The sequence below is a fragment of the Haplochromis burtoni genome, unplaced genomic scaffold, assembly GCF_018398535.1.
Source record: "Haplochromis burtoni strain Fernald_Lab_line unplaced genomic scaffold, NCSU_Asbu1 Contig_112, whole genome shotgun sequence".
NCBI lineage: Eukaryota > Metazoa > Chordata > Actinopteri > Cichliformes > Cichlidae > Haplochromis > Haplochromis burtoni.
This window is the reverse complement of record NW_024582473.1, coordinates 816,783-840,421: the sequence shown is the minus strand read 5'-3', so window position 1 is coordinate 840,421 and position 23,639 is coordinate 816,783. Positions and strand designations below refer to the sequence as shown.

The 23,639-nt window shown below is 42.2% G+C and overlaps 1 protein-coding gene across 1 annotated transcript in view; it reads left to right on the top strand.

Moving 5' to 3' along the window:
• The window catches only part of tead1a (TEA domain family member 1a), a 55,746-nt gene that overhangs the window by 23,795 nt on the left and 8,312 nt on the right, over nt 1-23,639 (top strand). The window contains exons 2-9 of the mRNA XM_005928365.3: nt 3,097-3,562; nt 9,942-10,006; nt 11,964-12,026; nt 14,877-15,008; nt 15,221-15,270; nt 16,667-16,728; nt 18,878-19,005; nt 20,725-20,898. Coding sequence (XP_005928427.1) covers nt 3,358-3,562; nt 9,942-10,006; nt 11,964-12,026; nt 14,877-15,008; nt 15,221-15,270; nt 16,667-16,728; nt 18,878-19,005; nt 20,725-20,898 — 879 coding nt within the window. The 5' untranslated portion in view covers nt 3,097-3,357. The remainder of the gene's footprint in view (nt 1-3,096; nt 3,563-9,941; nt 10,007-11,963; nt 12,027-14,876; nt 15,009-15,220; nt 15,271-16,666; nt 16,729-18,877; nt 19,006-20,724; nt 20,899-23,639) is intronic.

The window sequence follows — 23,639 nt, the reverse complement described above, 5'->3', positions numbered from 1 at the left end:
TTAAATAAGAAAGTTAATTTTGTCTTTTGTCTTTAATTTTGTGTTTCCTTTTTCTTTGCAATGGCACAAATAACGCTTTTTAAACTTATAAAATCTACTAAATGAATCCATATAAGAGACTCAACCAAATGTGCTTCATTACTTAAATCCTGCACAGAACAGAATTCTTGTTAAGAAAATCCTCTCGTCTTGTCCTGAATTGGGTAAGATGAGCAAGATGGATGGAAAATGCTAACAGCTCCTCAAAGGTCAGTTGATTTATACATGTTTTTATTAGTTCTTTAGTTTTAAAGATAAAGTAATTTTAGCTGAAAATGTAGCAATAAAATTTAAAATGCACGTCCACTGGTTACTCTTCTAAGAAGTATTTTTTGGACTGTATATTTCCGCTGTGTTCATTTTGACAGTACATTTTGATTTGGGTTTTTGTAGTCTTTTGACTAAAATGCTCTTTAGTTTCAGTCAAATTTAAGTTGTCTAATCTTATGATGTTTAAAAAATTTGAAGTCTTTCAGTTGATTAAAATACAAAATGTTTTTAATGGTGAGAGTTGCTCCACACAGTTTATAAAATGTCTTACTTCCCTTGACTTTAAATGCAGAATGTGTCCACATGTTTACTCTCTTCTCTTCCTTCAAATCGTTGACATTTTGTAGCGTAATCAGTTCTGATTGGATCTCTTCTCTCCAGAATATTTCCATCTCATTTTTATTTATCGACAAAAAGTCATCATAGTTTTTTAACTTGGCTATTATGTTGTTTTTGTGAGTAAACAAAGAGTCACTGATGAAAATTATGACGAAAAGTAAGAAAAGTCAACAAAGTTCATGCTGGTTTTGTGCTGTGCTGTGGGTTCATTGTCTCTAAACAGCTGTGAGATGCAGCTGGAATTGACCTTAATCAGTAGTAGAAATCAAAACTAGTCATTTTATCTTCTATTTATTATAAAATATTGCTCAGTGATGCTTTAGACCTTGATTTTAATAGGCTGCCAATGTCAGTGACTGACTCTGATGGGCTATAAAAAGCACTTCACAAACAAAAATGAGCCTAGTGTAATATTGTGCTATCACCTTCTGTTAGCTACCATATAGAAGCAACATATTTAAGTGTAAAGGTTGAAGGTTGACAACAAATTAACAAGAACTGACTTATTTAAAGAATGTTGCCATTGACGTATCAGTGAAATGACTGTAACGTGAAACTAGACGATCACAGTGTCTGTATTCTGACTTCAGCACGAAAAGTCTCACAGAGACACCGAAACTTGTAAGAAATCCAGCTGCTGCTGCTCATTGGTGCGGGCTGCTGGATGAATGAATCTTTGTTTGAATGGGGAAAACTGCTGGAGAGGGATGGGCGGGAAGAGGCGGGGAAGAAAGCCACGATGGGAAGTTGGAGAGGAAACGGAAACGAGGGTGAACAGAATGAGCATGAAGAGAGAACCTGGGGACAAACTCTAGTAAAACCAGCAGATCCCTTTCATTACACATGTCTGTAATTCTCTGCCAGCGGATGTTTTCTTGTGGATTCGCAGCGTTTTCCCCCAGGTGTTAAAAACCCTCGAGCTGAACGCTGGTGTGCAGACGGGGTTAAAATGTGTCCAAAATGTTGCCTGCTGCTTTACATGCTTCAGTTGCATGTGTGCTTATTGTCAAATATAATTGTGTTAAGTATAGACACACACACACACACACACACACACACACACATATCTACTTCACACTGCAGGCTTGTTCGGGCTGTGGCAAGGGGACAGTGCATGGGAAGTGTGAACAGTAGAAGACCAGACAAAATGACATGTGTTCGCCCAAGGGGCTGGCACAGTAATTGTGTGTGTGTGCGTGTGTGTGTTTCTATGCGTGTGTGTGTGTGTGTGTGTGCATATGGTGGTGGTGTTTGAGTGTGGTGTGTACTGCGCCAACCCTGCTGTTTACCATGGGGGATTTTAGAAGAATTGTAGGCAGCTGGCAAACCCCTTCAGTTTGTCTTTTTTCCCTCCCTGAGTCTGTCGCTGTGTGTAGTAGTAGCCTGCCCCTCACACGCTTGCACTCCTTACGTGCATGGATTTGATGTACCACAACGGTTTTAACAAAATAGGCAATTTCCTTCATGAAAGGAAGCAATACTTTACCTCTTGCAGCTGGAATACAGGCTTGCTACATGTTGATCGGAACTTAAAGCTACATTAAAAAATATTTTCCTGGTTTAAAAAAAAAAATCTGACTTAATATCAGTGTGAATCACAAAGCAGGCTGCAGAGAGAGAAGAATGGCACCCCTCCATTATGTTTGTCCCATTTTCTGAAATGAAATTCTGGGATGTGGTGATCACACCTGCACAATGCAAGCTGAAAAGCAAAATTTAGCAGTGAAATCCGCATTTGTCTCCTGAACATGACCGAGAAGCTCATTGGATGCAAGTCGCTGGGTGATCAGTTGATCCTTTCCTCTGGGTTTGGGGGTGTAATTGTATCAAAACTTTGACTCTAGTTTCTTTTGTCCTTTTCTTGCTCTTTTTTGTGTTAGTTTTTTGATAAAACATAGGCACAACCACAGTAAGACTGCTCGCTGGAAAAGCGAGGCACCCTTATGAAGCCTCGAGCTGATTTTGTTTTTGCTGTCGCCGTCTTGGTGCTTTGGAATCGGACATGACAAGCGAGAGGCGCATCTGTCTGTGGAACAGAAATCAATGTTTTATTCAAGCGTTTGATCGCAGTGAACACTCTCCTGATCGCTTTCACAGAATAAGGGATCAGAGGGACGTTTTTCCAGAGACTTCTATACAATCAGGAGTCTTTTTGGAACCAGAGGAATCGGCCCCTGCTGGTCAGTGTTGGCTTCAGTTTCCAGACCCTAAAGCTGCATCCGTCGTTTACACAGTCAGTGGTTATAAGCAGACCCCTACTGTACCAAACAGTAAAATTATTCGCAGTTTCAATATTAGAGGGTTTTTCAATAGCGTGCCACTTTGTCTTGTCTTATACGTGAGCTCGTGTTGCTGCAGTAAAATTTAATTTGCATATATGGGAAGAATCAAGTTTGAATATTAATGACTAATACGATACTTTTCTTTGTTATTCCTCTTTTCTTGTAGAGCTCTGAGGTTGGATTTTGGAGCGGCTCACTCACTTTTCTACAGTTCACTAGTCCTTAAATTTTTATTACTGGTAGTTACCATTTGGAGCTACCGTCAGTTTCTAGTTGGCCACAGCTGGCCGTTGTTACTGGGAGTTAATTATTACCATTATAGTTCATTTTAGCTTCAGTTTATCACTAGACTTTTAATTACTTTATCAACTTGGCATCAAGGCATTTGCACTGAGTACACATCAGCTAGTTACCGTTAGCTGCCAGTATGGAGCGCAGTAGCTGGAGTGGCAGTGAGAGTCCAGGGGAGGACATGGACAGACTGAGTGATTCTGGAGGGGACAAGACCATGGATGGGGATCCCGAGGGAGTTTGGAGCCCGGACATTGAGCAGAGCTTCCAGGAGGCCCTGGCCATCTATCCGCCCTGTGGAAGGAGGAAGATTATACTGTCGGATGAAGGGAAGATGTACGGTGAGTGATGGGAAATCAGGGCTGGGTATAAATCAGTACAAGTTACTGACACTTGAAAAACTGAAAAAGGTCTTTTTCTCATATCAGTGTAGATAAACAATGAAAAACAGTTTTACTCCTCGCTTAATAAATGTTCCTATTGCTTTGGACTGCGAATTACAGGAGCTGTTGTGAAAGTGCGATGCACCCCGCGTGCTTTGTTTTGGTTTCTTCACGAAGGCGCAAACAAACAGAGGTCACTTCTTTGTGTTGTTCTACAACCGTGGGCCATATTTAATAAGTGTGAATAATTTTGATAGTTCGTCACTAATTCACACGGTATATGTGGTAGAATGTGATATAAACGCACCGAGCGACTGGCCGAGCTGTTGAAATGTTCGCTGTTGTGTCAGACGGTGCGAATAACGACATAGACGGCTGTGGCGGAGGCTTGTCGCGCAGGGCAAAGTGTCAGAGATGCAGGGGGAGAAAAGAGCTGTAAAAGAGAGGAAATAGAAGCAGGCTATAGGTGCGCAGTGTGTGTGAGTGTGGGACTAAGAGAGAGAGTACTTATATGTGTGTGTGTGTGTGTGTGTGTGTGTGAACTAATAGAGTGATGAACAGATGGTTCTCTGGCTGCCACCAGCTGCGTCCCCCCCCTCCCTTTCACCCTGTTGTTTTTCTCTTTTTTCCTCTCTTTCGTCGTATCGCTCTCTAGTGAATACTTCTTGAGTTTTGGGAATCAAGAGAAAATCAAAATCAGTATCCTAAATATGAGATAGTTATTTCCTCTCATATAGGTCAAAGGTCCCACACAGACTAGAACGCTAAATGTGAGCCCCGAAAGAGGGCGGCCATATTTGTTTGTCCCATTAGTGAGGTCAGGTCCTGTTCATGGGTGATCTGGCTTACAGTCTGTGTACCAGTGCGTCTCTAGGGTGTTTGGTTAGGTTAAGGTCAGGACTCTTTAAAGCACCTTAAAGTTATACTTTTAAAAACTTGTGAATTGTCCCAACGTCACAGTTTCCTTCAGCCATATCGGAATTTTTGCAATTTTAGCGAATCGTCTTCTTTTTTTAGCTTCATGTTGTTGTTTTGCTTCAGCTGTCCTTTTCTTTGAACCCCAGAGACACAATAAGAAGAGTTTCTAAGCCTGTAAAACAAACTTATGTAACATTAATGCTATGATAATCCATGAGGAACATGATCTACTATAATTAGATGTCTTAAAACAACAGCACTAATGTTCTGTGTGCTGGTATAACTCAGTGGTTGAGCAGGTGACTTATTTGCTAAAAGGCTTCTGGGTTCGAGTCCGCCCTGGGCCATTTCCTGTGTGTTGTTCCCCTTGCTCTCTCTCTGCTGTTCTACTGTGCTGTCCAAAATAAAGGTGAAAATAAAATGAATACATTTTCTGATGTGTAGATCTGGCCACGTGTGTTGTTATGGAGGGCTATGGAACAAAAATAATCTCGCTGCATTATTTGGCTGAGTTGTGATGCAAAAAAAGCCAGCCAGCTTTCAACAGAAATGAGCTAAATGTTCTTTCACATCCCCTGGTCATTCATGGATGCACTGCTGCTGTTCTCTGAATAGAGCAGAAACAGAGAGAGGTGTACCCAAAAAACCCTAAATGCTACGGACATGCACAGATTGGAAGCAGCAGCGCTCTCCTGTCGCGTTGATGCTAAACCTCGCGATCGACCTCCTTTGTGTTCCCGATCAGTTGCCGATCAATCAGACTCATTCTGTTCTCTGCCTTGGTGGCATGTTCGGTTGTTTACCTTGTTGACTCTGTGTGCAGGTTGTTGACACGTTTATCATGGTGACCTAATCGAGTTAGATGGTGTCTGTTTTCAGAGGCAGAGCAGGAAAGGCGAAATGGCAAGAAGGGATGAGCAGCATTTGGCCACAGAGACCAGGGGTTTTAATCATTGCCTACAACATCTGTGCAAAGCGGAATTATAAAACAGTATCTCGTTTATTGTAATTTTTAGCTAATGGAGCTTGCAGGATTGAATAGGCTCTTATTTTATTTCATGCCTGGTGTGTAATCGGGCTCTTGAGGCTTTGTTGAGTTTGTTTTGTTTTTTAATGATTTTTCTGCTTTTTTTCCTGCTTGCACAGAAGCAAAATACAAGCTTAGTTATTAAAGGCAAACTTAAGCATCTTTAAGGGTAGATTCGCTTTCTTTGACATTACATTAAGGCACACTGAGTGGCTGGTAAGTTGTCTTACAGTACAGAGGAGAAACGAGTAATACCTGATAGGCAGGGGACTACTGCGGTTCTAGAAACACCCCCCACAGGGTGGAGGAAAATGGAGTGAAACGTAAAAGAAGAAGAAACGGGTACAAAAAGTGCCGGGATAAACTTAGTGGATGAGAAGCTTAGAAACAACATAATGTGGGTGCATATAACAGGGAATGAAAAGGCGAATAATGGCTCTATTATCCTTGGGAAAGATGCATCAAAAGTACAATATAATGACCAGTGTCTTTGTCTCCTACATATCCTATAGATCTACTGACTAATACACAGAACGGCATCTGTCTCTTCAGCGGCGAGCATGCTCAAACCAGCTATGTCACAGGGGGCTTTACTTATCGAGAATAACAGTGGAAGAAGTATAGACTGTGACACATGTTGGCAAAAGTTTTCCAGTCACATGGTGTCATACACACCTACATTTTCTTCATTGTAAAAATGTAATCGTCTTAAACTGGAGGTTGCATCCTTCATTGGGGCTGAATGGTTTTGGTTCTTTCCAGTCGACATGCCAACAACGTTGCAAAATCAACTTCAGCGAAACCAGTTACTCGACTTATATGACTCATTTTGAAGATACTCTTCATCTTCGCCTAAGACAAAGGGCTAGCTACCCTTCTGCCTTTGTCTGTTCATTTCAAAATCCTTTAAATGGCGAGGAATTGAATCCTCACGTGCCCGATGCGTGACTGTATTTTTTAAATGTTTCTTCCTGTGTGTGCGTTACTGTACCCCGCCGATGTATCTATATTGTTTTTTACCTTCTTAGGGGCTGTAACCTACCCAAGTTTGTTTTCCAGTAATAATAAAATACAAATCATAAGACTCACTAAATTTCAGGCTCACTGCCGCCTACTTTATGTGACGTTATTAAGAGAAAAGTTCCTCAAATCGCCGCTTTTTTCAGCTACATTTGTCTTTATTTCTAATAAATCACATAAAAGTAAAGAAATTTCTTTTTAAAGGATAATTCAGTAGAAAACAAATTTACTCTTAAGCCAGTGTCTGGTTAGATTAGTGTGGTTTTCACTATGTGATCAGCAGTGCTGACAAGCTTTAAGCACAACACCCAGATCTTATCACCTTATGGTGAACATGTGCGTGAGCACGCGTCTGCATTAGCATTTATTTAAGCCCTGTTTGGCAAATGGAAATCTGGTAGCCTTCGCTCTCCTTTTAGCTGTCTCCACAAACACTTTTAAAAGGAAATATCTGTTTTTTTAAGCTGCTAAATGCTCTCCAGCTAGTCCGTGACTTCAGCCGTCAAAGCTGCTGCGAGTAACAGGATTTATGAGACCGAAGGAAAAGAAAGAGACGCAAAAACAAAGCAAAGAGGAACCGCCGAGTCCTGCGATCATTCCCCCACAAATAACGAGTCGTCTTAGACCACTGTAATACGGAAAAACATTTTTAGTCCACGTTTTAGTGCACTGTAACTAAATTGGAATAAACTGGTATTAATACTGAAATTTTGGAGTGGTTTCAGAATGAAAGGAGAAAATGAATATTAAAGGCTTTATTTGTTGTCAGAGTTGAGGGTTTAAGTCTTTTACTGGTTCTATCCTCACAGCTTCTTCTTGTTGCATGTTTTAATCATCACATTATTCCGTTCCCTGACAGCGGCAGTCGCGTTAACATGAGAAACTTAACAAAATATCATATTATTATCAGCACTTTGAAAAACAATATTTACACGGTGCTGGGAACACTCAGTCAACACTTCTTGGTTCCTTTGAAACAGGTCGGATACCGTGATGCGCTACATATTACGGTCGTCCAACATTAGAGTAAGTCGATGTTACCAAATCTCTGCAGGTGGCATCACCTGGCAGTAAAAGATTAACAGGATTTGGTTACTCTTTAAAAGAACTGGCAGCTTGTTTGTAATAAATGAAAGATTAACTTCAGTCTGCACCAACCAGGATTTCAGGGATTGTGCCTTGGAGGACAAAGGGAAGAGCCTCAAATGAGTGCAAATGCAAATCCTAAAGGTTTAGCACTTTAAAAACTGCTTTTTGGATGTAACGAACAGAAACTCCCACAAAGCTGCTGCGAATCCAGGCTCTAGGCCAGTGTTTGGCCCCTGTGGTCTCTGAGGTCTGTCCAGGGTACACAACAATACACACCACTCAACTCCAGCCTTGTTAGCGAGCGCGGTCAGCGAGGCCTTGACCTTATTCTGAAAGGGGTTTTGAGCTATTCTATAAAGCAGCTGAAGCTCTTAATCACCCCACTAAGAGAGCGACGGCGTAACAGTAATGTACTGCGGCTAGCGGACAGGAAAGAAAAGGCGCATTTCTAACCACACAAACTGCAGGAAGCGTCTGATTTAGCTTCTCCTTCTCACTCGTTCTGCCTCGTACCACCTCGTATGCACCTTCCTATTGTAACCCTGTGTCGTCGTAGCATTACGTCACCAACCCGGCTCTTGTTTCCTGTGTTTTCTGGAACTTTTTTCGTGTTCTCAAATCAGCTCTAAATGGTTCAGAATCACATAACAAACATGTAATTTCATTACTTTTCTTTCTTCCCAGTTTGTCGTCTCCATTAATATCGGCTTGCACGCGGTGGCCTCAGCCTAGAGATAGGGAGCTGGGGGGAGCACGGGGGTTGCTTCTGTTCGTCACGGTTAATGACCATCTGACTTTGGCCTTGAAGTCTTTCACTGGGCAAGTAGAGAGAGATGGAGACAGAGAGTGGAAGAGGGAGGGAGGGAGCAGACGGGAAGCCCATTCACTACAAGAGGGACAGAGGAGGGGGGAAAAGGAACAGCCAGAACACAGGATGGATGGATGGCCGAATGAAGGGAGGGAAGAAAGTGTGATTGTGTGTGTGTGTGTGTGTGTGTGTGCGTGTGTGTGTGCTGGAGAGTTTTTGAAAGAGAGGGAGGGTGAGAGTGAGGGATGTGTGCCGCAGGGTTAGTGAAGGATGATAATTCACCGTTAAGCCTCCTAGAAAGACCAGCTGGCCCCTCTGGAGTCAGATGTCAGCCTCCACAGCCAGGACTACTCAGTGTGTGTGTGTTTCTGTGCACGCGTTCACAGCACGCACTCATGTTTGCGTATACATCTATGCGTACTGTGTGTGTGTGCGTCTGCGTGCTGTCGTCAGTCACAGCTTTTGACTGCTCGAAGGAAAACACCTGCATGGTGAGCTGTAGATTTTATCAGTCTAAGCTCCATATCTCAGTGAGAGTGGGACTGCTCAGAAGGTACACACACACACAGACACACACACGCATGCACACACACCATCTGCTAGTTAGTTAGGGCTATTGTTGCAAGCCATTTGGGTAGTGTGTAGAGGTTTGGCTTTGTGCTGATCTTGACCATCAGTTGGCCAGCTGGCCCGACTTTGGTTTTCCACTTGGTTGCAACAGAGAACAGATCGGGAGCGAAACCAAACCAAACCAAACTGAACCGCATTTGCTTGTTAGCAAATAAAATTACAGTCAAATTACATAATTTCCTGAAATCTGTAAAATGGTCTGTCGTCCTTAATTCCTAAGGACTGTAAAGCTGTAATATAGCCAGGCGGAGCAGGCCTAAGTTAATATGTGCAAACGACCCCTCCCCTCCCCTTCGCAGTTTCTCTGGATGTAAAAGTTGTGTTTTTCTGCTTTGTTTCTCACTGCCTCCCTCTCCCTGGCTAATCTATACTAGCCAGGTCATGCTGAGTCTGCTGTGCTCCCCATTGAATGGGTTGAATTATTCAGCATCGTAAGCGTGCGTGCGTGTGTGTGTGTCTTTATGTGTGCGTGTATGTGTGCACGCGTAAACACGGGTACAGCTGGCCTGCTGGCTCCTTTAATCAGGGGACGGCCGGTCCGCATGAATGCCTGTATTGTTGGGTCATGTGTATTCAGGGCCATGGCGTGTGTGATTTTATGTGCATGTGTGTATGTGTGGACGGCTCAACAGGGGTATCGGTGATTACAGCGTTTCTATGTGAAACTGCACGTCAACCAGGCCGCTGGGTCAACAGCTCTAAATCAGCCACTAAGTTGTTTGTCAGGGTCATATGATTTCTGCGTGCGATTGTCCGCGTAAACGAAAGACCGGTCAAATGGGGTTTAACATGCATGTGGGCATGCATAATGTTTCATTACTATGTTCTGTGTCTTGTGCCTCCAGGTCGAAACGAGCTGATAGCCAGATACATCAAACTCCGAACGGGGAAGACGCGGACAAGGAAACAGGTAATAATGGGAGTGCGCTTTAAATCCAGTCATGCCGCCTACAGTATGGATCGCCACGTATCCCATTATACAAAGAGTAGCTTGGGAAAAAAAAAGATCTCCAACTGTCGGAAAAAGCACAGAGATTTAAAGAATATTGTTTCCCCGATTAGCTGTTGATTCAGCAGTGCAAAAAAAGCCCATTCAGGTGCAGCTACAGTCAGCTATACTCAGTGTTGGGGAGTAATGGAATACATGTACCTGTGTTACGTATTTAAAATGCATAATATGAGTAACTGTGTTCCACTACAGTTACCGTTTAGAAAGGTGGAATTCAGAATACAGTTACTTTGTTGAAATAAAGGGATTAAACAGCGGTCTTTTCCTGTTTCATGCCAGTGGAAACCCAAACAAAAGACGCATTAAGAGGCTCTAATGCCTGTGTCTCAATACCTGTTATTTGTCCGTGAGCGAGGGAGGGAGAAAAAGGTCAGTGGAAAAGTACGAGTTGTCATCGAGCAGAAACGGGAGCTGGAAGCATGTAAATATAATAATAACCACTGCAGCCAAAAAGAGTGCCTGACGAGTCCAGTTGTAAGTAAGCTATTAAGACTCGACTGTACGCCGTGTTCCTGTTTTCCTCCGAAACAACAAGTTCCGTTGCAGCAGCCTTTCAACGCCTCTCTCTGTCTCTCGCTAGCAAAGTCGACCCAGACAACAAAGTAAAGCTAGTTTTGGGCGACGAGCCCGACACAAACCTGACACAGTAGTCAGAGGTCCCTTTACTACGGTTCGGAGCCGCGGACCTGTTTTATATACGCGCAGATTAGTTTTCTATACGAGATCGCTGCAAAAAGTGCAGCCTTACCTAATGTCCACCTACTGTTACTCATTTATATTAAGATTTAAACATCTAGTTGGTGTTGGTATGGCGAATAACCTTCAGTAATAGTAATAAATCACATTCATGTAGTTGTAAGAAGCATGATAATATATTAAGTAATCCAAAGTATTCAGAATACATTAATCTCATTGGGTAACGTAACGGAATATGTTATAAAATACATTTTGGGGCATGTACTCTGTAATCTGTAGTGGAATACATTTTAAAAGTAACCTTCCCAACACTGGCCACGCTGGTTACTGATCCTGATTTTACTTGTATCATTGTTACCTCGAGGTAAAGATGCGTGTGCTTAGTAAAGCTCCGGTAAGTGTGATAGTGCAGCTGGAGCTGCAAGCCAACATGCGCAAGCTAACCTCTGATGTAACTATAACTGTAGTTTTACTGACGACCAACCATCCTTTTATATTATATACACGTGCATTTTGGACCTCATATTGTTGACTATGGTTATGTTCCGTTGATGGATTTTAATTGGAGTATATGTGTATTATGTCATATTGTGTGCCATATATAATGTGTTTATTCTGCAGTTTCATTTCATTTTAACATAACGGTCGTCCAGTCAAATAAACTGTGTTGGAAAGTGTTGTGTTTGTTGTCACAACAACCAAATGTGACATCTTCTCTGTGCTACTAGAAAGGAAACCAGGAACGTATTGTCCGACTAACTGCCTAGCAGCTGCGCTACTGTTACAAGTTGAGCAATGATATAAATACAGGAGAATGATAGATTATACCACCCGTCTGTTGAGAAACACTAACTGGGTGTCTGGATTTTTATTTATTTTTTAATTATTGCATGTCAGTGAAGTGTAATCTTAGTATCTGAGCTCTTGGCCCGTGTTCCCAGGTGTCATTTTGCTTGCTCAAAAGATGTGCATAGATGGGTCTATTCACTGTTGTCAGGGGAGGTAGGTGTGTGTCTGTGTGTGCATGTGTGTGTGCACCCTTCCAGTGTAGCAACAGTCCTTTCATAACCATGGCAACTCACTGTTTGGTTCTTCCTCCTCTCCTTCCTACCCTTCAACCCCTCCTTCACTTCGTCCTCTCCTCTCGTCTCCTCTCCTCCAGGTATCCAGTCACATCCAAGTATTGGCCCGAAGAAAATCCAGGGAATTTCAGTCCAAGCTAAAGGTAAGAGACCGCACAGAAACATTTCCAGAAAAATCCTCTGCTGCTCAGGAAGTGTTGCTGTTTTTTCTTTTCCAGTTTGTTTGCTATAAACACAGATGATTAGTGAGGATTTGCTGTGATGACTACAGTGGATGAACAGAGTGAAAACAGCATCATCCACAGAACTGCAAACAGATTTTTCTACGTTAACATTAAGAAATGGAATGAAAGAAAAATCACTTTTTAAAATTTGGAGTCTCTGAAGCTGTCCTGAAGAAGCAGTGGGAATCTGTGGCTGGCTGCTTTGCTCTTTGCTTGTTAATGTGACGCTATAGCTGGGAGGACGCCTGTCACGTTGACACCAGTTTCCTAGGTGTATAATTAGGTCTGTTTAGGTTTTTCACTCTCTCATGTTTCCTCCTCTTCCTGTCATTCTCTTGTATCCATACATTATTTTGTCCTTGTCCTCTTACTCTCTCTCTTTGAGTCTGCTAATCTCGTGTCCTTAGTATCTTGTCCTTCTTCCCCCCTCTTTCCTTTTCTTCCTCACAGTTGGTTGTAATTAACTTTATGTAAAGCAACAAGGGAGCGCTTGTTTTCCGAGAAGAGCAGTCGGAATGAGAACAATTGTTTGCTTTCATAAAAGAAACAACAGATGGTTAATTGAAGTTTATAATAAAGGTTATTCAAATTCATATAGATCCTTTTGTTGATGATACACTATATGTTTAGGAAAAAATTGTGCATGTCTCTAGTGTTGCTTTCTGATTTATTTATTTTTTACCCCCCTTAACAATTTTCTAATTGGTTACACATCTAATGACAAAAAGCTTCTAGTGGGGTATAAGTGACGATTGAGAGCAAGTACTTCTTTATGTGTCTATACATTAATTTCAGTTCTTGAATATTATACCTTTTAACCCACAAATAAGTCGGTAATTGTCAACAAAGGAGATGGAAAGACCTCTTTAACCGTAGACAATCTTACATGAGATCACGCCACTGATGATGCTCGCGAGTTCTTGGGCCGTACACGTTTTATAAGAGACAAATGTGTGTGTGTGAGTGCTAATTTCGTCACCACGTGGCTTTCTTGAAGAGCTGCACGCATCTCTTACGTGACTGTAACGTGTGACGTGATTAACTGTGTATATGGATGGCTCTTATGGCCAAAAGGTTGTATGACAGTCTTTGGAGTAAAATGAAGGCTTGATCAGATGATTAGGTCACAGAGCCACTAATCCATTAAAATGAATTGACCTGTAGCCCCTGAAGGTTTTAATATTGATTATAGCAGTGCCCGTAGTTCTCTCAGGATCACTTTAGCCAAAATAGGATTGTTATTCCATCTCCACTACTTTATACATGGAAGGCCTGAGGCCTTTTAGGTCCCCCCTAACAGCACCTAGAAGCCACCTGTGAGATTGATTAGGACAGAAATGGCAGGAAATGGGTTGCAAAGTAGCTTGTAGGGCAGGCAGCAACTGTATGCAGGTATCATTACACATGCAAGATTTCCCAATTGGTTGTGAAGATGGTTATCAGCTTAGCCGTCAGCGTACGTGGGCAGGGATTGAGATCGACTGAGCTACCGGTACTGCTGGCTGAGCTTGATCTTTTGTTCTGCCAAAACCAATGCTCCGGTGAGTTTCGGTGGAGTTTGTCCTCTTTGCCACCCTCTGTGCGTAACACTTGACCATTTAGAAAACCGAGATATTGTAGAAAAGTGGGAAGAATGGGGAAAGTGTGAGCTCAGTGTAGATCACATCCCAGACCATGAGACCATTCAAGATACAAGATCATCAGATAGTGTGTCTGCTGTCCGAGTAACATTTGCTGCTTCGCAGATTTAATACATTTTCTGATCATCTATTAAAAATCAAACTACGTATGCGACTCTTTGTGTGGATTTCACAATACTTCCTCATTCAACAGGAACAGGATCATTGGTGATTTTGAAGGAATGAGTTGAGGTCAAGGTGGTTATCATACCCATATGGCTCCTGGTATTTAATATGAAAATCCAGCATGATTCCCATTTCAGTGCCTCCTATAATGTTATTACCTCCCCTAGGAGGAGAGATTTCTCTCAGTGCCAATTAACTTGAGTGAAGCAGCCAATTAGTGATTCTCCAGCTATGGCAGTGGCTCTAATTCCATTTCTTTCAGCTGTTTCATGAGTTTCATGCTGCCTTTTTGTTCACGTTATAAATAAGCCCACACCATCAAGCTTATAAATCTGCTATATGTTATCGTTTGCCCCGAGGCAGCAGCTCTGATCAGCAATGTTCACCGCGCCGTCTGAAGCACATTCAGCTCTGCTGTACACTTTGTCCTCGCCGCTCACCACTCATGTCGCCATGATTTTCCCTCGAGGCCACAAGCAACATCACCACACCCAAATGACACGCACAAAAAGACAAAGCCCTGTCCCCTGAATCGCTCTGAAAGGTCACAGGGACAGTTTTTTACAAAGCAAGAGATTTAGATACGAAAGAATGTAGCCTGACCCTGATAAGGGTGTAAAAGAAGCTCCTGTAATTGTTCGCTTGGAGCTACACGGTGTTTTGTTGGCAAATGAGCTGTTCCATGTTGGGCAGTTTACTTAAATTGCTGTACGTTAATTTGTGCAATCAAAAAGTAGCAGGAAAGTGGCAGCCTGATCACATCCAGTCACACAGGGACAGTGTTTTCCCCTCAAGCTTTAATATTTAAGATTCCATTATTCAAGACAATTCAGATTCTTCTTCTCAATTTCATGAATTTTCCGGCTTTTTATGACTCACTGCTGATCTGCACAAGCTGCACGGTAATGACAATGTTCAGAGGAATGACGATGTTAATGAGTGTGTGGTGTTTGTTTACATGCAGGACCAGAATGCCAAGGAGAAAGCTCTGCAGAGCATCTCCTCCATGTCCTCTGCTCAGATCGTCTCAGCCACGGCCATACACAGCAAGCTGCTGCCTGGGATAGTCCGTGCCAGCTTCCCTGCTAATGCACAGGTAATACTTGCGCACACACGTGCATACATACATACATGCATAGATACACAGATGTGCTGTATTTATTCTCTGTGAATAAATACAGGGAGTAGGGGATGAATAGAAATAAAGCAATCTGAAGTGGCAGTGCACAAAAAACATGCAGAGATTGCATTGCATGCATGGTTTGCATTCTCAGTCCAGTGTATTAATGTGCATGTGTGTACTTCCAGCTGTGGCAGGGGATGATTCCTGGAGGACAGTCCAGCTCCACCGCAGAAGAGTGAGTCGCAGTCACCTTACACGTTCTCATCCAACTTTACATGTTTTCTCTTTTGTCCATGCTTGCACAACTGCAAACTATCATGCATATTATGCCCTTTTGTAGTAAAATGAAATAACAGCGACTGGTCTGCAGGTGTGGGATAGGACTTGAGAAATAACTTGAGGTCAATTCACGACTTTATGGAAAGATTGCGATGATTTGAAAGTGAAATCTGTCGATAAAGTTAAGAATTCACAAGCAAACACTTGGGAGATTTTCGTTTTTAAGTCAAGGAACTTGATAAGCTGTCAGTTCTCCCAAATCAGCGTATTGTTTTCTTCTAAATAGGCCCAATTTACAGCACCGTGAAGCCGGGATGCTTCTGATAGTATGCTCAATGTGGTTACAGGTCATTCTAAAATCACGGGTAATTTCTTATGGCTTAATCCGATTGCTAAGAAGGCTAAAATTTGATTAGTTCATCTACTGGAGGCATAACACATGTCAAGCACCGGCAGCAGCACTGGTGTGAAGAGGTTGTTACACCTTTGCAAAGTAACACAATGTAGTTCGTTGACCAAGAGAAAAAAAGACCTATTTTTCCCCCCCAAAATCTATGAGATGTCTTCTAAATTTGTAAGTTTTTCAATCTTAAACTGCTCTGTAATTTCCATTTTCACCTACAGTGGCCATACTAACCACTAACTGTACTAAACACAGTGAAACATGCACTTTGTTTCATTTAAGTGAACTTGTAAACCCTCACATCAGGAGTTTTTCACTCCTCTGGCTGTAGACATTATTACTGAGTACTCGCTATGTTTTTGAAATGTCAGAGAGGGTTCATCCCATTTACTACTAAGTGCTTTTTGAAATATGACAAGCCAGAACTCAAACACACAAAGATTTCTCAGTGTTGTCAGTCTGGATTTGGCTTAAAGTTATTGATGCATTTTTTGCAGCACACAGAATCATAACAAGAGTCTCGCAGACACATCCAGATGCATGCAATCAGAATAAATAAATGGATGTTTAAACAAGGTGGCAATTCAGAAGTCATAAATCTGATTAGTATGCAGGAGTGACACCTGGAATCTTCCAATTCCTTAGAAAATAACGGTACATTTTATTTCCAACATGTTTAAGCTGGTTTCTTGGCCTAGTTTCTGTTCACATGGCTAGCTGCACCAAGTTCAAACCCCCTTTTCGTTTCATCACCTGCTGCTCTTACGTGCCCGTGAGATGATGATAATGGTTGGAAATAGGGCTGGTATAGCTTTTACTGAACTCGGAGCTGCTCTTGATCTCTGTGCTTCTACTACTGTTCATACAAGACGCACAGCAGACTTCCTCGCTGTATAATGTAAGTACAGTGACAATGCTTCCTTTCTGCTTCTGTCTCTGTTTCTCTCAGCATCAAGCCTTTCTCTCAGCAAGCCTACTCTGTGCAGACAGCAGGGACCACCACGATCTCAGGTGAGACGGACCACAGCGCAATTATCTTCTTTTTTTAAAGCGGACTCGCAGTCCTGTCTCCTGCCATTTAGACCGCTGCCTCACTACAGGATGGTTTTTGAATCTGTCTGAACACCTGGGTCTCCAGCACTCCCGCTTTTGTATCGTGAAGAGGTCGTGAGAGGGAAAAGGTGTCGATCTGACTTTTCTTACGTCATCTGTACTAAAAGTTTGTGTTGCTTTTTCTAGAAGCAGCTTTGAAAATATCAGGTGGAAAGTGCAATTCCTGGGAAAATTGCACTTTGATTGCTTGGCATAGCTTTTGCAGCTTGCGTGCAGCTGCTGAGCCTGTCTGTTTACTGCCTGAAAATGCTAGTAATTTTAATCTTGGAGCCATATACCCTTTAATACAAGGGGTAGCAGGATAGCAAGCAGTGTTCATTTGGTCCTGTCAACTTAAAAACTCTGTGTAACCTCAGAAAACCATTATCAATAATGACCTCCATTGCTGCTGAGTGAACTCCAGTGTTGAGGACATTAGCGTGCAGCTCGTGCTCACACATTGACTATTACTGCAAAAAGTCAACTTATACATCTGCCATTAAACAGCTGGCAAGCTATCCAGATAGAAATATCCCTCGGATATGATTTTGCTGCCGATAATGTTAGCAAGAAAGACAACTATACCCAGCGACGTGTCCATAATGTAGTGCTGCTTTGAGTCTACAGTCTGGAATCTACATCAGACGACATTATTAGTTCGACTGGCTGCATCAAAGAATAGATCCAATTTTGTGATGATACGAGCCAGGCCTGTATGCTACTTTGAGACCACGCCTGGGATACCTAGTGACCTAAAAGAAATGGTAAATGGACTGTACTTGTTTTCTATTCAATTTAAGCTCTTGGTGTTTTTCTACTCCAAGCCTCATTCACACACACATTCACATAAGTGCTTTTTCTTTGCCTAACTGAAAAAAAAGATGCATCGGGAGAACTCGGGGTTCAGTATCTCGCCCGAGGATACTTGACATGCAGGTGTCAGAGGAGCCAGGGATCGAACCACTTTTCCAATTAGTAGACAAACCACTCTACCTCCTGAGCCGCAGCCATCCACAAAAACTGCTTAGTATAAAGAAGAAACACTTTAAGGTGACAGGGAAGAAGTGAATTCCCAGAGGAGAGTGAGAGTCCACGTAAGGGTGAAGCTGGAGGCCACACGCGACCACAAGAGATATGTGGCGAGGAATGAACAATGTCACTGAGGTTAAGATGACAGACAAGCAGCGCACAGCCAGTTTCTTCAGAAAGTTTAGGTTTAGCGTGGCCTCGCTTCACCATCGCTACATGATGGTACCAACTGAGAAAGTTGGAGGTGGTCTCATTTTTAATATTTTTATTAAATATATTACCTAATTTTTATATTACGATCCTGTCAAACAATGAAAAACTAATGAAATGACAAAAGTTAGTTTTATTGGCTGACCTGTTGATTGCACACACCTTGTTAGCTTTGCTGTTTCAGAGTGGAAAACAACCTCAGCTGCGTGGCCTGTCCTCTCAAATGTGGAACAGGGCACCCAAACTAACGAGTTCCTTAGTGCGTGCTTGACTTGAAAAAGTTACAATTTGACAGTTTGTCAGAAAATTAGGTAACCACGGCCACTGGAAATGCCCCAAGACATCTCTAATCTTTTATCCACTCATGACAAATCAGAAAAAGACTGAGCCAGAACTGAGCCAGCCACGTGACTGCCCACAGATCAGGTCAACAAAAGTTACGTTTCATGAATTTAAGAAGGCGCCGCGTCACTTGGCTCACCCGGCACTGTTGAGCTTCCTCTCTTCAGATTGGATGATGGGGTGTGCTAGTTACAATAGCATGAAACTAAGTGACGAGAGTGGCGAGGTTTTTGAAAATGGAGCGAGTGAGTTTTGAGGCAGCAACCGGGGGTCTCGCTGTGGCCCCTGCATTGTTACCCCTTTACATATACTGTTGTTAACCGCTTTTTAGTGCCTCGCCTTTACCTCAGCCGGCTTTTGTCCTCAGGCCTCCAGTAATGGCTTAAAGTTTTACACGTTTACATTACTGCTAAGCCCGTTAAAAAGCACGATTGAACATGTTGCAGTGGTGAAGTGGGATTAAATGGTGTGTGTGTGTGTGTTCAAGGCTATGAACCTCCCAGTGCAGCCCAAACGCACCGAGAGCCGGCATGGCAGGGTCGCTCCATCGGCACCACCAAACTACGACTGGTGGAGTTTTCATCTTTCCTGGAGACACAGAGGGACCAGGAGGCAGTGAGTTACTCCGCACACATGCACACATATCCAGCACCAGACTACAATAAGCACTCCCTATTGTCCCATAAACAGAGATGACAGATAACCCCACAGCAGAGAACAGCGTTAAAGCCCTTTGTGTGTCGCCTAGTATGAATAACCTTTGTAAAGCTCTATCTCTCTGTCTGCTCAGTCTATCTGTCATCCTGCCACGCTGCGTACTCACTGCCATTTTTCTACCTTGGGCTCATAGACAGCTGGCATTCATCTTGTTGCTTTTTGTTTGCTTAGTGGGAAAAAAACTGTTGTACAGTGACTTTGAAATAGATTCTGTTGTCAAACGGCATCATTTACATTAGTGGGAATAAATGGAGTCCTTAAATGTAGATCCATCCCACTGAAGTCACATTTAACATGCAGATTTATCAGTAGGCAAAGACAAAGTTGGGTAAAAATGCAGAAAATTATGTCTTTTTTTTAACCAACCAGACTAGCAGATCTTTCTATTAAGTTGTTTGCCCTCTGTGATCTGTATAGCTGGCCAATATTGCATTAAACTGTATGATTTATTGTGCTGCAAAGCCAAACAAACTCACACCCTGTCTAAGAAAAGCAGGTCAGAGAACAGCCCAGTAAAGTTGCCGTGGTCCTGTTCTGAAACTGGTCAGTGGGAGTAAGTCAGTAAAGCCTCTATTTGAGCTCAGAAATAGAAATTTGAAGTTTGCTTTCAACATAAGCGTATTAATCAGCAGCTTACATGGATACTGAGATTACAGTTGAATTATTAGCAGTTTATCCCTCAGTTTAATTTTGTAGTTTTAGCCATAACTTCTAGCAGCTATGCTTGCATTCAGTTTGTTATAATTAATAAAACCTGACTTAAATTTAACGATTAAATGATAACCACACATTTAGGTTCCTAATCTTTTGGACAAAGACAGTTTTTGCAGCTTTGCCTGTGCAGCGACTGCAGCGTTTGACTTTAAATCAAACAACAAAGATCTGACTGAAGTGCTTTCAGCTTTAATTCAGGGGAATTAACACTAAATTTGCATTAACTGTTGAGGAATTACAGCCATTTATACACAATCCTGTTTTCAGAGGCTCAAAGGTATTATGAGGATTTTTTTCACTGCTTGGATGAAAGTCATTTGCAGTCTGCCTGAAGTGGAGAACCCATGGACACCATCGAGTGTTTCCTCCCTTGAGATGCTCTGCTAGACCTTTACTGCAGCTTCCTTCAGTGGCGGCTTGTTTGGGTGTTTTCTCTGCCATTAGTTCAGTAATGAACAACATGATCTGCTGGGTTGAGATCACAGCTGGTGATAGAAACATTTCTGAGGGTTTTTTGGGTCCTCGGGGGGAGAGAGTAGCTTGTCTCTTGGTTGCAGAACTTGACAACCTCGATGAACGGTAGCATCTCAATTCATGCTTAGAGTGTTCTTGACTGTGTTTCATGTCGATAAGTTGTTTTTCTAAACCATGGAGATAACTCGTTGCACTTTCAATGACTTCTGTGGTCTTGTTGGCTTTTGGTTGTGCTGTGATGACGTGCAGTCTTTCTTTTAACAATCCACCAGATTGCTGATCTAACTTTATATTTTTCTGTTTCTCTGTTAGATTCAAAATTACAGTGAAAAGTTATAGCAGGATCCTTGAAGTAACTTTAGGCGTACCCAGTGTGTTTATCTCCACATTTCTGGCGTCCGTCTGATTCAAATGTTTCTCTCTTCTCAGTACAACAAGCACCTTTTTGTGCACATCAGCCAGAGCAGCCTGAGCTACAGCGATCCGCTGCTGGAGTGTGTGGACATCCGGCAAATCTACGACAAGTTCCCCGAGAAGAAGGGAGGTCTGAAGGAGCTGTTTGATAAGGGCCCACAAAACGCCTTCTACCTGATCAAATTCTGGGTAAGCAGACAAACTTTTAATCGGTTTCCTGTTTACTTGAGTTTTTTTTTCCAGTACCTGTCAAATATCTTAAAAATATTTCTGGACTAAGGTTAATGTTTTTTCCTTTTTGCTCCTGAAAATGCTTTGGACGTCACCGAGTAGGGTCAGCAAGAACCGCATTCCATGCACCTCTGCCCCCACCCAGGGAAAGTTCCCTTATTTTTCTACGCAGCACTGTGTGTGTGTGTGTGTGTGTGTGTGTGTGTGTGTGTGTGTGTGCTTGTGTGAGTTCCATCTGTCCACCTGGAATATGGAGGTGGTGGGTTGATGAAAGCGCAGATGCTTTGTTTGAACACCTGCTTCACATCGCAGACCTCACAGGTTAGCTTGGTTTTTCACCTGTGTGGTGTCTGTAGTGTGTGTGTGTGTGTGTGTGTTTGTTGTGTGTGTGTGTGTGTGTGTGTGTGTGTGTGGTGTGGTGTGTGTGTGTGATGTGTTGTGTGTGTGTGTGTGTGTGTGTGTGTGTGCTGACTTTACTGTCCTTTCTCAGAACTCCTCTGTACCATAGGACTTCCAAAAATCCGACTCTCAAACTAATAATTTATAGCCACTACGAAAAAAAGTCAGTAACAAAAAAACCCAGTAAAAGGACAAAAATTGGATCTAAGTATGACGTTATTTTTGTGCCACTATTCTGAGCGCACGTAAAAAAAAGTTTGCAGGTGCAAGTGTTGCATTTTGAGGAGAAATTTATTTTGAGCGAAGAAAAGCTTTGAGTGAACAAAATTCATTGCTGCGTGCAAAAAATGTATTTCAGTGTTTGCTATTATCCACACACACACAATAGCAGCCCCTCTCGCTCAGTTTTTGCATTTGCCTCGCTCGCAATGTGTTGCTCGCGCTCTCAACATTTCTGCCCGTGCGCGCTCAACTCTTTCTCTACACCGTTATATTTGTGCCACAAAACCAGCCAATCACAGACTTGGATGCAAAAAAATCTGATTGGCTGTTTTGGTCTCCAATCAGCTCGAAATGACGAAATGCAATATCCCAGAATCCATTTCGTCCAAAACTCAAACGAGGCAGTGGCGGAGGAACACAGAGTGGCGGAGTTTGAAATATTACTCTTTCTGGGTCACAAAATAAACTTTTAAGATATTTTCATGCGAGAATGGTGCTGTGTAAACTTCTAATATCTGCTCGATTCATCAAGGCATCACATTTTTGCATAAGTGCTCTAACGTTTTCGGAGATGCCTGTTACCCACCAGCTGACCGCATAGCTGGAGTGGAACCGGCCCCGGTGAGCCGATGATGATTTTTATGTTTGTTTGTTTTTGTAACTGTATAAACAATGAAAGGTGGTGGATTAGCCAATTCGTCATGATTAACTCTGGGCTGGACCAATTACAATACATCCGTATTGAGGGGAAAAGGAACGCGATTAGTCCCGGACTTCAGCTACAATGAAAAAGACACAAAGCTGGAGTTATTCTGTCTTTACGCTGTCAGCTGCCTCTTCTTCTCTCATCTTCTCCCCTCTCTCTCCTGTTGCTACTTCAATCATGAAACTGATCAATGATCAGCTGATCGTCTCTCTTGTTTGTTTATCTCCCACTTTGCGCCAGAAACAACAACAGCAGCACGTTCAAGCTTGATCAGCTGTTGTTAGAATTTATTTAAAATTAATTTCTAGTATCAGCTGATGTTTGCTGGAGCCACAGCTGTAAAAGCTGCTGCTCATGATATCGGTTTGGAAACATGAAGGTGAAATAAATCATACATATATACCAACAAGACAGTGTACGTCACTGTCACAACAGCGTTTGTTTTAGTTCAAAGGCTTTATTGTTTTTCCTATAATACCTGGTGGTGTAGTCGGTGATTTTTTGTCAGTTCAGCCTCATATATTATGTTTAACCCGAGTAACAGGCGTCGCAGGAATGAATTTTGTTCACTCAAATTCAGCTTTTCTTCGCTCAAAATAAATTTCTCCTCAAAATGCAACACTTACACCTGCAAACTTTTTTAACGTGCGCTCAGGATAGTGGCACAAAAATAACGCCAGACGCTTTCAGCTATTGTGTTTCTGTTTTTTGGAACAAGCTACTCTCTTCTCAGTTACATGTGTGCATACATTCAACAACAGACCCCAAACCTTTTTATTTACACAGATCTTCGCTTAATAGGCGTTGGCGTTGTTTTGTTGTGCAGCTTTGACTGCCTTAAGGCATTGCAAACGTACACAGGTTTTTATGTCTCTATCTTCTGCGTCAGGTGGATTGAGTTTACATGTAATAAAATGTGATCTATAGATAAAAACGTCCTTGTCATTTGCAATATGAATTAAATGTGTGTAAAGGTGTAGTAAGTAGTTTTTCTTAGAATCATCTCAGATGAATGGGTCAATTAAAGTAATTGGATTTGGTGATTGACAAACTGAGCTGTTGGATGCTTTCAGTGCTCACGGTGGAAAAACATACTGGCTTTTATCTTCATGTTTTCAGACAGTACTTCAGTCTGATGATGCTATGTCAAAGTTATTATGCTGTAGCATTGTGGTAGCCTTTGAGTTGATGTTCTGTGACCGTGTGGCTACATTGTCGCTAATCAGAGTAGCTAAAATCCTTGCCTGGAGAAGTAAAATAAAGTGGATATTGTGTAATTCTTTTTAACCACAAGCATTTCGAGTTGGATATCAGATGTTGTCACAGCCCTAATTCGTAAGCAAGTTAGCTTAGTAGGAGTCACACTGATTTG